Below are 11,620 nucleotides of genomic sequence, written 5' to 3'. Positions count from 1 at the left end.
CGCGCGCGCCCCACGGCCAATGAGGAGCCGCCGCCGCCCCTCCGCCCCCCGGACAGCCAATCAGCGGCCGCCGCCGCCCCGCGGCCACGCCCCCGGCGAAGATGGCGGCGCTGCGGGCGCTCCGGTGGCGGCGGCGCCTCCCGGGGCTGGTCCCGAGGCGGCTCCTGGGGACGGTCGTGAGTGCGACACCGGGGACACCGAGAGGGGACAGAGAGGGGACAGAGAGGGGGGACACCGAGGGGACACTGAGGGGACACTGAGGGGACACCGAGAGGGGACAGATGGGAGACACTGAGGGGACAGAGAGGGGACACTGAGGGGACACCGAGAGGGGACACTGAGGGGACACTTAGGAGACACTGAGGGGACACTGAGGGGACACACTGAGGGGACACTGAGGGGACAGAGAGGGGACACTGAGGGGACACACTGAGGGGACACTGAGGGGCACACTGAGGGGACACTGGGGAGACACCGAGGGGACACCGGGGGGACACTGAGGGGACACACTGAGGGGACACCGGGGGGACACCGAGGGGACACTGAGGGGACACACTGAGGGGACACTGGGGGGACACCGAGGGGACACCGGGGGGGACACTGAGGGGACCCCGGGGCCCGTGTCCCCTCTGCGAGCCGCCCTGTCCCGCCCCGGTTGCGCCCCGTGCTGTCCCCGTGTCCCCTGTCCCGCCGTTCCCGTGTCCCCGTGTCCCCTGTCCCGCTGTCCCCTGTCGCCGCCCCTCCGTGTCCCCACATCTCCGTGTCCCCACCCCGGTGTCCCTCGGCCCATCCCGGTGTCCCTTTTCGTGTCCCCGATGTCCCCAAACCCCCATGTCCCATTCCAGTGTCCCCCATGTCCCATTCCGGTGTCCCCGATGTCCCCAAACCCCCATGTCCCATTCCAGTGTCCCCCATGTCCCATTCCGGTGTCCCCGATGTCCCCAAACCCCCATGTCCCATTCCAGTGTCCCCCATGTCCCATTCCGGTGTCCCCCATGTCCCCAAACCCCCATGTCCCATTCCGGTGTCCCCCATGTCCCCAAACCCCCATGTCCCATTCCGGTGTCCCCCATGTCCCCAAACCCCCGTGTCCCTTTCGGTGTCCCCATGTCCCCACCCCCGCAGGAGTCCCCCGAGGAGCGGCCGCAGTTCCCGGGCGCGTCGGCCGAGTTCGCCGAACGTCTGGAGTTCATCCAGCCGCAGGTGCTGGCCGGGATCCCGGTGTACCGGGTCATGGACCGCCAGGGACAGGTGCTGCGGCCCTCCGAGGACCCACAGGTGAGACAGGTGACGCCCCTGGGACAGGGGACACAGGACGGGTGACACACCTGATACGGGACAGGGGACACGGGTGGAACAGGTGACAAACCTGGGGAAGGTGAGCCCCAACAGGTGTCCCACCTGCCCCAGGTGAGCCCCAGGTGTCCCCACAGCTGCCCAAGGAGCAGGTGCTGAAGCTCTACAAGACGATGACGCTGCTCAACACCATGGACAGGATCCTGTACGAGTCCCAGCGCCAGGTACGGCCGGGGGGGCACCTGGGCACACCTGGGCACACCTGGGGCACACCTGGGCGCACCTGGGTTCACCTGTGGCTCCCCTTGGCTCCCCCGGGGCTCCCCCGTGGCTCCCCCGGCTGCCCAGGTGTGCCAGGTGAGCAGGGCAGGTGTTGCAGGGCCGGATCTCGTTCTACATGACCAACTACGGCGAGGAGGGGACACACGTGGGCAGCGCCGCCGCCCTCGACGCCGCCGACCTCGTCTTCGGCCAGTACCGGGAGGCAGGTGAGACACCTGGGGCAGGTGGGACAGGTGAGACACACCTGGGACAGGTGAGACAGGTGAGGGGCACCTGGCACAGGTGAGGGGCAGTGGGACAGGTGAGGGACACCTGGGACAGGTGAGACAGGTCAGGGACAGTGGGACAGGTGAGACACAGGTGTTTCCCAGGTGAGACACAGGTGTTGCCCAGGTGACCCAGGTGCGACCCAGGTGTGCCCCCCAGGTGTGCTGCTGTACCGGGGCTACCCCCTGGAGCTGTTCATGGCCCAGTGCTACGGCAACGCCCGTGACCCCGGCAAGGGCCGGCAGATGCCGGTGCACTACGGCTGCCCCGAGAGACACTTTGTCACCATCTCGTCCCCGCTGGCCACGCAGATCCCGCAAGGTGACACACCTGGGGGCACCTGGGCCCGGCCCTGGCCCCCAGATCCCCGGGTCCCGCTTCCCTGCGGGATTCTCCTCGCTTCTCCCCGAGTCCTCCTCATTTCCCCCAGTTCTCCCGGGTGATTTCCCCCTTGGAATTCCTCTCGTTTTCCCCAAATTCCCGGGGATTTTCCCCCCCGAATTCCCGGGATTTTCCCTGAATCCCCTGGGGTGATTGCTGCTCCTTTTCCCCTCGAATTCCCGGGATTTTCCCCGAATCCCCTGGGGTGATTTCTGCTCCTTTTCCCCTCGAATTCCCGGGATTTTCCCCGAATCCCCTGGGGTGATTTCTGCTCCTTTTCCCCTCGAATTCCCGGGATTTTCCCCGAATCCCCCGGGGTGATTTCCCCCCCGAATTCCCGGGATTTTCCCGAATCCCCCGGGGTGATTTCCCCCCCGAATTCCCGGGATTTTCCCGGGATTTCCCGCAGCCGTGGGCGCCGCCTACGCCATCAAGCGAGCGGACGCCAGCCGCGCCGTGGTGTGCTATTTCGGGGAGGGGGCGGCCAGCGAGGGCGACGCCCACGCCGGCTTCAACTTCGCCGCCACCCTCGAGTGCCCCATCGTCTTCTTCTGCCGCAACAACGGCTACGCCATCTCCACCCCCACCTCCGAGCAGTACCGCGGGGACGGCATCGGTGAGGGGAAACGGGCGGAAAGCGGGAGAAAAAAACCCGGGGAGAATCGGGGGAAAATGGGGAAAAGCGGAGGAAAAAAACCCGGGGAGAATCGGGGGGAAAATGGGGAAAAACGGGGGAAAAAAATCCGGGGAGAATCGGGGGAAAAACGGGGAGAAAAAGGGAAAAAACCCGGGGAGAATCGGGGGGAAAAACGGGGAGAAAAAGGGAAAAAACCCGGGGAGAATCGGGGGGGGGAATGGGGGAGAAAAGGGGAAAAAACGGGGGAAAAAAATCCGGGGAGAATCGGGGGGAAAATGGGGAAAAACGGAGAAAAAAAACCTGGGGAGAATCGGGGGGAAAATGGGGAAAAAGTCAGGAGGGAAAAAGGGGAGAAGATGGGGATGTTTGGGGGTTTTTGCCGTCTCCACGCCGGAGATGTGGATGGGAATCTGGGGAGGAAAATCCCCGGGAATTTGGAGCAGGAGGTCTCTGGAATTTTGGGGTGGAATCTCTGGAATTTTGGGGTGGAATCTCTGGAATTTTGGGGTGGAATCTCTGGGATTTTGGGGTGGAATCTGGGAGATTTTGGGGTGGAATCTGGGGGATTTTGGGGCGGAATCTCGGGGATTTTGGGGTGGAATCTGGGGGATTTTGTGGTGGAATCTCGGGATTTTGTGGCGGAATCTCGGGATTTTTTGGCGGAATCTCGGGATTTCGGGGTGGAACGCCCCGGGATTTTGGGGTTATTTCACTTCTCGCCCCCCAGCGGCGCGGGGCCCCGGCTACGGGCTGCTCTCCATCCGCGTGGACGGGAACGACGTGTTCGCCGTCTACAACGCCACCAGGGAAGCGCGGCGCCGCGCCGTGGCCGAGAACCAGCCCTTCCTCATCGAGGCCATGACCTACCGGTGTGCGGGGGGCCTAGCCTGGAAACGTCCCACCTCCGAATTCCCAAAAAACCTCGCTGTGCACGGGGATTAAAAAAAAAAAACCCAAAACCTTGCCTTTTCCCCGGGATTTCCCTGAAAAAATCCACTTTTCACAGGGATTTCCCCCCAAAAATCCACTTTTCACAGGGATTTCCCCCAAAAATCCACTTTTCACAGGGATTTCCCCCCAAAAATTCAGTTTTCACAGGGATTAACCCCCCCCCCCAATCCCTTTTTTTGAGGCATTCCCCCTGAAATATTCCGTTCTCCCGGGGATTTCCCAGAAAAAACTTGCTTTTCAGAGGAATCTCCCAACCCCCCTGGCTTTTCCCCACAATTCCCCCAAAACCTTGCTTTTCCCAGGAATTCCCTAGGAAACCCCCCTCGTTCCTATGGATTTTTCCCCATTTCCCCTGGTTTTTTCCCCCTGTTTTCCCCACTGATTTTCCCCCATTTTCCCACCAATTTTCTCCCCGTTTTTCCCCCTTTTCCCACCGATCTTTTCCCCCTTTTCCCCCTGATCTCCCCGTTTTTCCCCCTTTTCCCACCAATCTTTTCCCCCTTTTCCCCCTGATCTCCCCCCGTTTTTCCCCCTTTTCCCACCGATCTTTTCCCCCTGATCTCCCCCCGTTTTTCCCCCTTTTCCCACCGATCTTTTCCCCCTGATCTCCCCCCGTTTTTCCCCCTTTTCCCACCGATCTTTTCCCCCTTTTGCCCCTGATCTCCCCCCGTTTTTCCCCCTTTTCCCACCGATCTTTTCCCCCTTTTCCCCTGATCTCCCCCCGTTTTTCCCCCTTTTCCCACCGATCTTTTCCCCCTGATCTCCCCCCGTTTTTCCCCCTTTTCCCACCGATCTTTTCCCCCTGATCTCCCCCCGTTTTTCCCCCTTTTCCCACCGATCTTTTCCCCCTTTTCCCCCTGATCTCCCCCCGTTTTTCCCCCTTTTCCCACCGATCTTTTCCCCCTGATCTCCCCCCGTTTTTCCCCCTTTTCCCACCGATCTTTTGCCCCTTTTCCCCCTGATCTCCCCCCGTTTTTCCCCCTTTTCCCACCGATCTTTTCCCCCTGATCTCCCCCCGTTTTTCCCCCTTTTCCCACCGATCTTTTCCCCTGATCTCCCCCCGTTTTTCCCCCTTTTTCCACCGATCTTTTGCCCCTTTTCCCCCTGATCTCCCCCCGTTTTTCCCCCTTTTCCCACCGATCTTTTCCCCCTTTTCCCCCTGATCTCCCCCCGTTTTTCCCCCTTTTCCCACCGATCTTTTCCCCCTTTTCCCCCTGATCTCCCCCCGTTTTTCCCCCTTTTCCCACCGATCTTTTGCCCCTTTTCCCCCTGATCTCCCCCCGTTTTTCCCCCTTTTCCCACCGATCTTTTGCCCCTGATCTCCCCCCGTTTTTCCCCCTTTTCCCACCGATCTTTTCCCCCTTTTCCCCCTGATTTCGCCCGTCCTCCCCCCAGGATTGGGCACCACAGCACCAGCGACGACAGCTCGGCGTACCGCTCCGTGGACGAGGTGAATTACTGGGACAAGCAGGATCACCCCATCTCCCGCCTGCGGCACTACATGGCGCGGCGCCAGTGGTGGGACGAGGAGCAGGAGAAGGCCTGGAGGAAGAGCTCCCGGAAAATGGTCAGGTTTGGGGGGAAATCCGCGGGTTTGGCGCCGGAAACGCCTGGAAATGGGGAAAAATCCCCGGGGATTGAGGGGAATCGTTGGGGTTTTGGGGAAAAAAATCCCGGGGGGTTAGGGAGAGAAATCCTTGGCGTTTTCGGGTGGGAAACGCTCGGGATTTTGGGTAAGAATCCCTGGGATTTGGGGAAGGAATCCTTGGGGTTTGGGGAGAAAAATCCTTGGGGTTTGGGGGGTGGGAAATACTTTGGGGTTTGGGGAAAAATCCCGGGGGTTTAGGGAGAGAAACCGTTGGGGTTTTGGGGGAGAGAATCAGGATTTTGGAGAAGGATCGGTGGGATTGGTGCCGGGGGGTTTTGGGGATTTTGAGGTGGGAAATACTCGGAGTTTGAGGGGAAAATCCCTGGGATTTTGGGGCCGGGAAAGGTGGGGATTTTGGGGTGGAAAATGTGAGGATTTTGGGCACAAACCCGGGGGTTTGGGGTCGGAAAACTTTGGGATTTTGGGCACAAACCCGGGGATTTGGGATCAGTAAACTTCGGGATTTTGGGGCACAAACCCGGGGTTTTGGGGGTCAGAAATCTTTGGGATTTTGGGCACAAACTCAGGGATTTGGGGTCAGAAATCTTTGGGATTTTGGGGTCAGAAATCTTTGGGATTTTTTGGCCCAAACCCGGGGTTTTGGGGTCAGAAATCTTTGGGATTTTGGGCACAAACCCGGGGTTTTGGGGCCGGGAAACCCCGGGATTTTGGGCTCCTGGAATCCCGGGAATCCCGCAGGTGCTGGAGGCGTTCGAGCAGGCGGAGCGCGAGCCGAAGCCGCCGCCGCACCTGCTCTTCTCCGACGTCTACCTGGAGATGCCGCCCCGGCTGCGGCGGCAGCGGGAGGAGCTGCGGCGGCACCTGGAGACCTACGGGGAGCACTACCCGCTCCAGCACTTCCAGAAATGATCCAGGGATTCCCTGGGAACTGCCGGGAATTCCAGCAGAACCCCTGGAATTCCCTGGGCACTCAAATCCGCCGGTTTCCGCCCCAGATCCGCTCGTTTCCCGCCCCCCAGAATCCAGCTGGAGGCCTGAATTCCTTTTCCCGCCCCAGGAATCCCAGAAATGATCCAGGAATTCCTGGGGATTCCCTGAGCAGCCCCGAAATTCGCTGATTTTCCCCCCAAAACTCGCCTCAATAAAAATCATTTTGGAGAAGAAAAAGCCTCAGGACGGTTTTGGGGAGGGATTCCTGGGATTTATTTTTTAGGGATTTATTTGGGGAAAATCACCCCCCAGAAAACCCAGATCCATGGGAAAAGGACAGATTAATTTAATTTTAATTTAATTTAAAACTTAATTTAATTTAATTTAAAATTTAATTTAAAATCTAATTTAATTTCAAATTTAATTTAATTCAAAATTTGATTTAATTTAACTTCAAATTAAATTAAATGAAATGAAATTAATTTCCGGAGGTTCCCCTTTCCCCCCCATCTGCGATTCCGGCCACGCCAGGAACCCAAACCAATGGAAAAACAAAACCCAAAACCCCGATACAAATTTAATTCGTGTAATCATTTATCTTAATGAATTTAACTGATGTCATTAATTAATCCCGCGGCTCCTCCTCCAAGCCCAGGAGCCGGCAGTGCGGGAGCTCCGCCTCCAGCAGCGCCCGGAGCCGCCGCGGGCCGGGAACCGACACACCTGAGAGGTCCAGGGAGCGCAGACACCTGGGGACAGACGGGCACGGACTGGGAGGGACTGGGAGGGACCGGGACACACAGGGGACACACAGGGGACACACAGGGGACACAGGTGACACATGGGACACAGGTGACACACAGGTGACACACAGGGAACACACAGGTGACACACAGGGGACACACAGGGGACACACACAGGGGACACAGGTGACACACAGGGGACACACACAGGGGACACACAGGTGACACACAGGGGACACACAGGGGACACACACAGGGGACACACAGGGGACACAGGTGACACACAGGGGACACACACAGGGGACACACAGGGGACACACAGGGGACACAGGTGACTCACAGGGGACACACACAGGGGACACACAGGTGACACACAGGGGACACAGGTGACACAGGTGACACATGGGACACAGGTGACACACACAGGTGACACACAGGGGACACACAGGGGACACAGGTGACACACACAGGGGACACACAGGGGACACACAGGGGACACACAGGGGACACACGTGACACACAGGGGACACACACGGGACACACGTGACACACACAGGTGACACACAGGGGACACACAGGGGACACAGGTGACACACACAGGTGACACACAGGGGACACAGGTGACACAGGTGACACACAGGTGACACACAGGGGACACACAGGTGACACACACAGGGGACACACACAGGTGACACACAGGTGACACACAGGGGACACAGGTGACACACAGGTGACACACAGGTGACACACAGGGGACACAGGTGACACAGGTGACACACAGGTGACACACAGGGGACACACAGGTGACACACACAGGGGACACACGTGACACAGGTGACACATGGGACACAGGTGACACACAGGTGACACACAGGGAACACACAGGTGACACACACAGGGGACACACAGGTGACACACAGGGAACACACAGGTGACACACAGGTGACACACACAGGGGACACACAGGTGACACTGAGGTCACACAGGTGACAGACACAGGTGACTCACAGGTGACACAGGCCACTCACCTGAGGTGGTGCAGCGTGGCCACGCCCCTCTCGCTCACCTGGGGACACCGGGCCAGCCCCAGGTGCTCCAGGGTGGCCTCGAAGACGTGGAGCCGGGACAGGAGCCAGTCGGACACGTGGGGACACCCCGAGAGCTCCAGGTGGGACAGGTGGGCCAGGGGCACTGCAGGACAGGTGTGCCCAGGTGTGGGCCAGGTGTGCCCTCAGGTGGGCCAGGTGAGCCCAGGTGTGGGCCAGGTGTGCCCTCAGGTGGGCCAGGTGAGCCCAGGTGTGGGCCAGGTGTGCCCTCAGGTGGGCCAGATGTGACCCAGGTGTGGGCCAGGTGTGCCCAGGTGTGGGCCAGGTGAGCCCAGGTGTGGGCCAGGTGTGCCCAGGTGGGCCAGGTGTGCCCAGGTGGGCCAGGTTCTGGGGCCTCGGGGGGCTTTGGGCTCTCACCCAGGTTGTCCAGCCCGCCGTAGGTGACCGGGGTCCCGCTCAGGTCCACGCCCACCACGGGCAGGTGCCGCACCTGCCGCAGCTCCCGGCGCCCCTCGGGCCCCACCCAGAGCTGCTGCCCCCAGAACCTGCGGGGTCAGAGGTCACGCGGGGGTCACAGAGGGGTCAGGACCCCCCAGGTGGGGCAGGGACCGCCCCCCCCCAATAAAAGGGGCGTGTCCTGACCTGACCCTGCCCCCGCAGCGCCAGGTGAACTCGGCGGCGGCGACGTCGGGCCCGAAGGTGTCCCTGAGGGAATGGCGGCACCTGGGGGGGACACACCTGGTCAGGGACCCCAGAACACCCCAAAACCTGGGACACACCTGGAGGGACCCCAGAGACCCCCCCGGGCAGGTGAGACCTCCCCAAACCCCCCCGTACCTGGGACACACCTGGAGGGACCCCAGAGCCCTCCCTGTACCTGGGACCGCCCCACAACCCCCCTGAGCCCCCCCAGGGCCCTCCCATTACCTGGGACACACCTGGTGAGCCTCCCCAGGGCCAGGTTAGGCCCCCCGAGCCAGGTGAGCCCCTCCCCGCCCCCCCAAGCCAGGTGAGCCCCCCCCCGGAGCCAGGTGAGCCCCTCCCCGCCCCCCCGAGCCAGGTGAGCCCCCCCCGAGCCAGGTGAGCCCCTCCCTCGCCCCCCGCCCCATTTTGGGTCTCACGCGTTCAGGTTCCGCAGCCGCCAGCGCTGGGCCCGGCCCGCGGCCGCCTCCAGGTGCGCCCCCCACCTGGCCAGGTGTGCCCGCAGCCCCCCGGAGCTGCCCCGGCTCTGCCCGGGCGGGGGGCGCAGGGCGGCGCGGCCCCGCGAGCCCCCGAGCTGCGCAGGGGAGAGGCGGCAGGTGAGGGAGGGGCCCAGGTGAGGGGGGACGCACCTGGGGGGCTCAGCCCCGGCCCGGGCCGCCCCTCCCCACGCCCCGGGGGTTTGGGGCGGGGTCTCCCCTCACCGGGGCTCCCCGCCCCCTCCGCAGGTGACCCCGGCCCCGCTCACCGCCCTCAGCGCCGCCATCTTGGCCGCCTCACGTGACCCGCGGGGACGTCACGTGAACCGGCACGTGACCTTCCCGCGATTTCCCCGCCTTCCCTTGGTCACGCCCCCTCTGCGTTGTGACCACGCCCCTTCCCCGCCTCGGTCACGCCCACGGCCCACGGCCGCGGCGCCCCCTTGCGGACGGGAAGGGGATTGAGGGTAACGGGGGGGGGCAAAGACCCCCGGAGACCCCAAACCCCTCAGGGACCCCAAATACCCCCAGAGACCCCCCAGGGACCCTAAATACCCCACAGAGACCCCAAATACCCCCAGAGACCCCAAATACCCCCCAGGGACCCCAAATACCCCCAGAGACCCCCCAGGGACCCTAAATACCCCACAGAGACCCCAAATACCCCCCAGAGACCCCAAATACCCCCAGAGACCCCCCAGGGACCCTAAATACCCCACAGAGACCCCAAATACCCCCCAGAGACCCCAAATACCCCCAGAGACCCCCCAGGGACCCTAAATACCCCACAGAGACCCCAAATACCCCCCAGAGACCCCAAACACCCCCAGGGACCCCAAACACCCCCAGAGACCCCCCAGGGACCCCAAATACCCCACAGAGACCCCAAACACCCCCCAGGGACCCCAAATAAATACCCCCCAGGGACCCCAGATACCCCCCAGAGACCCCAAACACCCCCCAGAGACCCCAAATACCCCCCCCACCCCCCCCAAACCCCCCAGGGACCCCCCGACCCCCCCCTCGACCCCCCAAAACCCCCCAGACTTCCCCCAAGCCCCCCATGGGCTCCCCCAAATCCCACCGGCCGCCTCCCCCCCATTAGAGGTAATTAACGAGGCTCCGCCCCCCATTTCCGCACTTTTTAAAAATTTTTATTTTATTTTAATCGGTATTCTCGTTTTTCCGGAATTCCGTTATCCGCGACCCCGGGAATTGTCCACGACCCAGGAATTCCCGGCGGGAATTTGTCCGTGCCCCGGGAATTTAATTATCCACGACCGGGGAAATTAATTAGCGGTGATCCGGGAGTTTAATTATCCACGAGCCCGGGGATTAATTGTCCGTGTCCCCGGCGATTAATTATCGGTGACCCCGGGAATTGTCCGTGCTCCGGGAATTAATTATCGGTGACCCAGAAGTTAATTATCCACGACCTCGGGGATTAATTATCGGTGATCCCGGGAATTTTCCGTGTCCCGGGAATTAATTGTCCATTTCCCGGGAATTCTCCGTGTTCCGGGCATTAATTGTCCCTTTCCCGGGCGTTAATTATCGGTGTCCCCGGGCGTTGATTAGCCGTGTTCTCGGGCATTAATTGTCCATTGTCCATTTCCCCGGGCATTAATCATCGGTGTCCCCGGGCGTTAATCATCGGTGTCCCCGGGCGTTAATTAATCACCCACCGCCGCCGGGGATTGCCCGATCCCCCGGATCTCGCCCCGGATCTCGCCCCGGATCTCGCCCCCCGGATCTCGCCCCCCGGATCTCCCCCCGGGTCTCCCCCCGGATCTCGCCCCCCGGATCTCCCCCCGGGTCTCCCCCCGGGTCTCCCCCCGGGTCTGCCCCCGGATCTCCCCCCGGATCTCTCCCCGGATCTCCCCCCGGGTCTCCCCCCGGATCTCGCCCCGGATCTCCCCCCGGGTCTCCCCCCGGGTCTCCCCCCGGGTCTGCCCCCGGATCTCCCCCCGGATCTCTCCCCGGATCTCCCCCCGGATCTCCCCCCGGGTCTCCCCCCGGATCTCGCCCCCCGGATCTCCCCCCGGATCTCCCCCCGGGTCTCCCCCCGGGTCTGCCCCCGGATCTCCCCCCGGGTCTCTCCCCGGATCTCTCCCCGGATCTCCCCCCGGATCTCCCCCCGGATCTCCCCCCGGGTCTCCCCCCGGGTCTCCCCCCGGGTCTGCCCCCGGATCTCCCCCCGGATCTCTCCCCGGATCTCGCCCCCCGGGTCTCGCCCCCCGGATCTCGCCCCCCGGATCTCCCCCCGGGTGTCCCCCCGGGTCTCCCCCCCGATCCCGGCC

At 62.2% G+C, this 11,620-nt stretch overlaps 2 protein-coding genes across 3 annotated transcripts; one reads left to right on the top strand and one right to left on the bottom strand.

The window, feature by feature from the left end:
- Nucleotides 1-77: 77 nt before the first annotated feature.
- Nucleotides 78-6,590, top strand: BCKDHA (branched chain keto acid dehydrogenase E1 subunit alpha). 2 transcript variants are annotated; one of them, XM_066209230.1, is made up of 9 exons: nt 78-176; nt 1,126-1,278; nt 1,434-1,520; nt 1,676-1,784; nt 2,005-2,166; nt 2,636-2,842; nt 3,591-3,732; nt 5,210-5,381; nt 6,162-6,590. In XM_066209230.1, the coding sequence occupies exons 1-9, from the start codon at nt 102-104 to the stop codon at nt 6,330-6,332; spliced, it is 1,278 nt and encodes a 425-aa protein (XP_066065327.1). In that variant the 5' UTR covers nt 78-101; the 3' UTR covers nt 6,333-6,590. The 2 variants fall into 2 exon arrangements, with proteins under 2 accessions (XP_066065327.1, XP_066065328.1); XM_066209231.1 differs by lacking the exon at nt 78-176 and having other exon boundaries at nt 1,218-1,278; nt 1,411-1,520.
- Nucleotides 6,591-6,674: 84 nt separating this feature from the next.
- DMAC2 (distal membrane arm assembly component 2) lies at nt 6,675-9,626 on the bottom strand. Its single transcript, XM_066209232.1, has 6 exons — nt 9,590-9,626; nt 9,264-9,418; nt 8,785-8,865; nt 8,560-8,687; nt 8,125-8,287; nt 6,675-7,102 (listed from the first exon to the last, which is right to left on the bottom strand). Exons 1-6 carry the CDS (start codon nt 9,605-9,607, stop codon nt 6,979-6,981), a joined length of 669 nt encoding a protein of 222 aa, XP_066065329.1. The 5' UTR covers nt 9,608-9,626; the 3' UTR covers nt 6,675-6,978.
- Nucleotides 9,627-11,620: the final 1,994 nt, after the last annotated feature.

The sequence above is a fragment of the Chamaea fasciata genome, unplaced genomic scaffold (assembly GCF_029207755.1).
Source record: "Chamaea fasciata isolate MVZ Bird 193981 ecotype frontalis unplaced genomic scaffold, bChaFas1.0.hap1 SCAF_782, whole genome shotgun sequence".
In the NCBI taxonomy this organism is placed as follows: domain Eukaryota; kingdom Metazoa; phylum Chordata; class Aves; order Passeriformes; family Sylviidae; genus Chamaea; species Chamaea fasciata.
This window is presented reverse-complemented; position numbering and strand designations above follow the sequence as displayed.

Bases quoted from the DNA above. Each gene is read 5' to 3' on its own strand.
- BCKDHA (XM_066209230.1), top strand. From the start codon at position 102: ATGGCGGCGCTGCGGGCGCTCCGGTGGCGGCGGCGCCTCCCGGGGCTG. The intron at 1,521-1,675 runs GTACGGCCGGGG...CAGGTGTTGCAG, and splicing joins TGTACGAGTCCCAGCGCCAG to GGCCGGATCTCGTTCTACAT. The intron at 3,733-5,209 runs GTGTGCGGGGGG...TCCTCCCCCCAG, and splicing joins ATCGAGGCCATGACCTACCG to GATTGGGCACCACAGCACCA.
- DMAC2 (XM_066209232.1), bottom strand. The intron at 8,688-8,784 runs GTCAGGACACGC...CTGACCCCGCAG, and splicing joins CGCTGCGGGGGCAGGGTCAG to GTTCTGGGGGCAGCAGCTCT. The intron at 8,288-8,559 runs GTGAGAGCCCAA...CCTGTCCTGCAG, and splicing joins CGGCGGGCTGGACAACCTGG to TGCCCCTGGCCCACCTGTCC.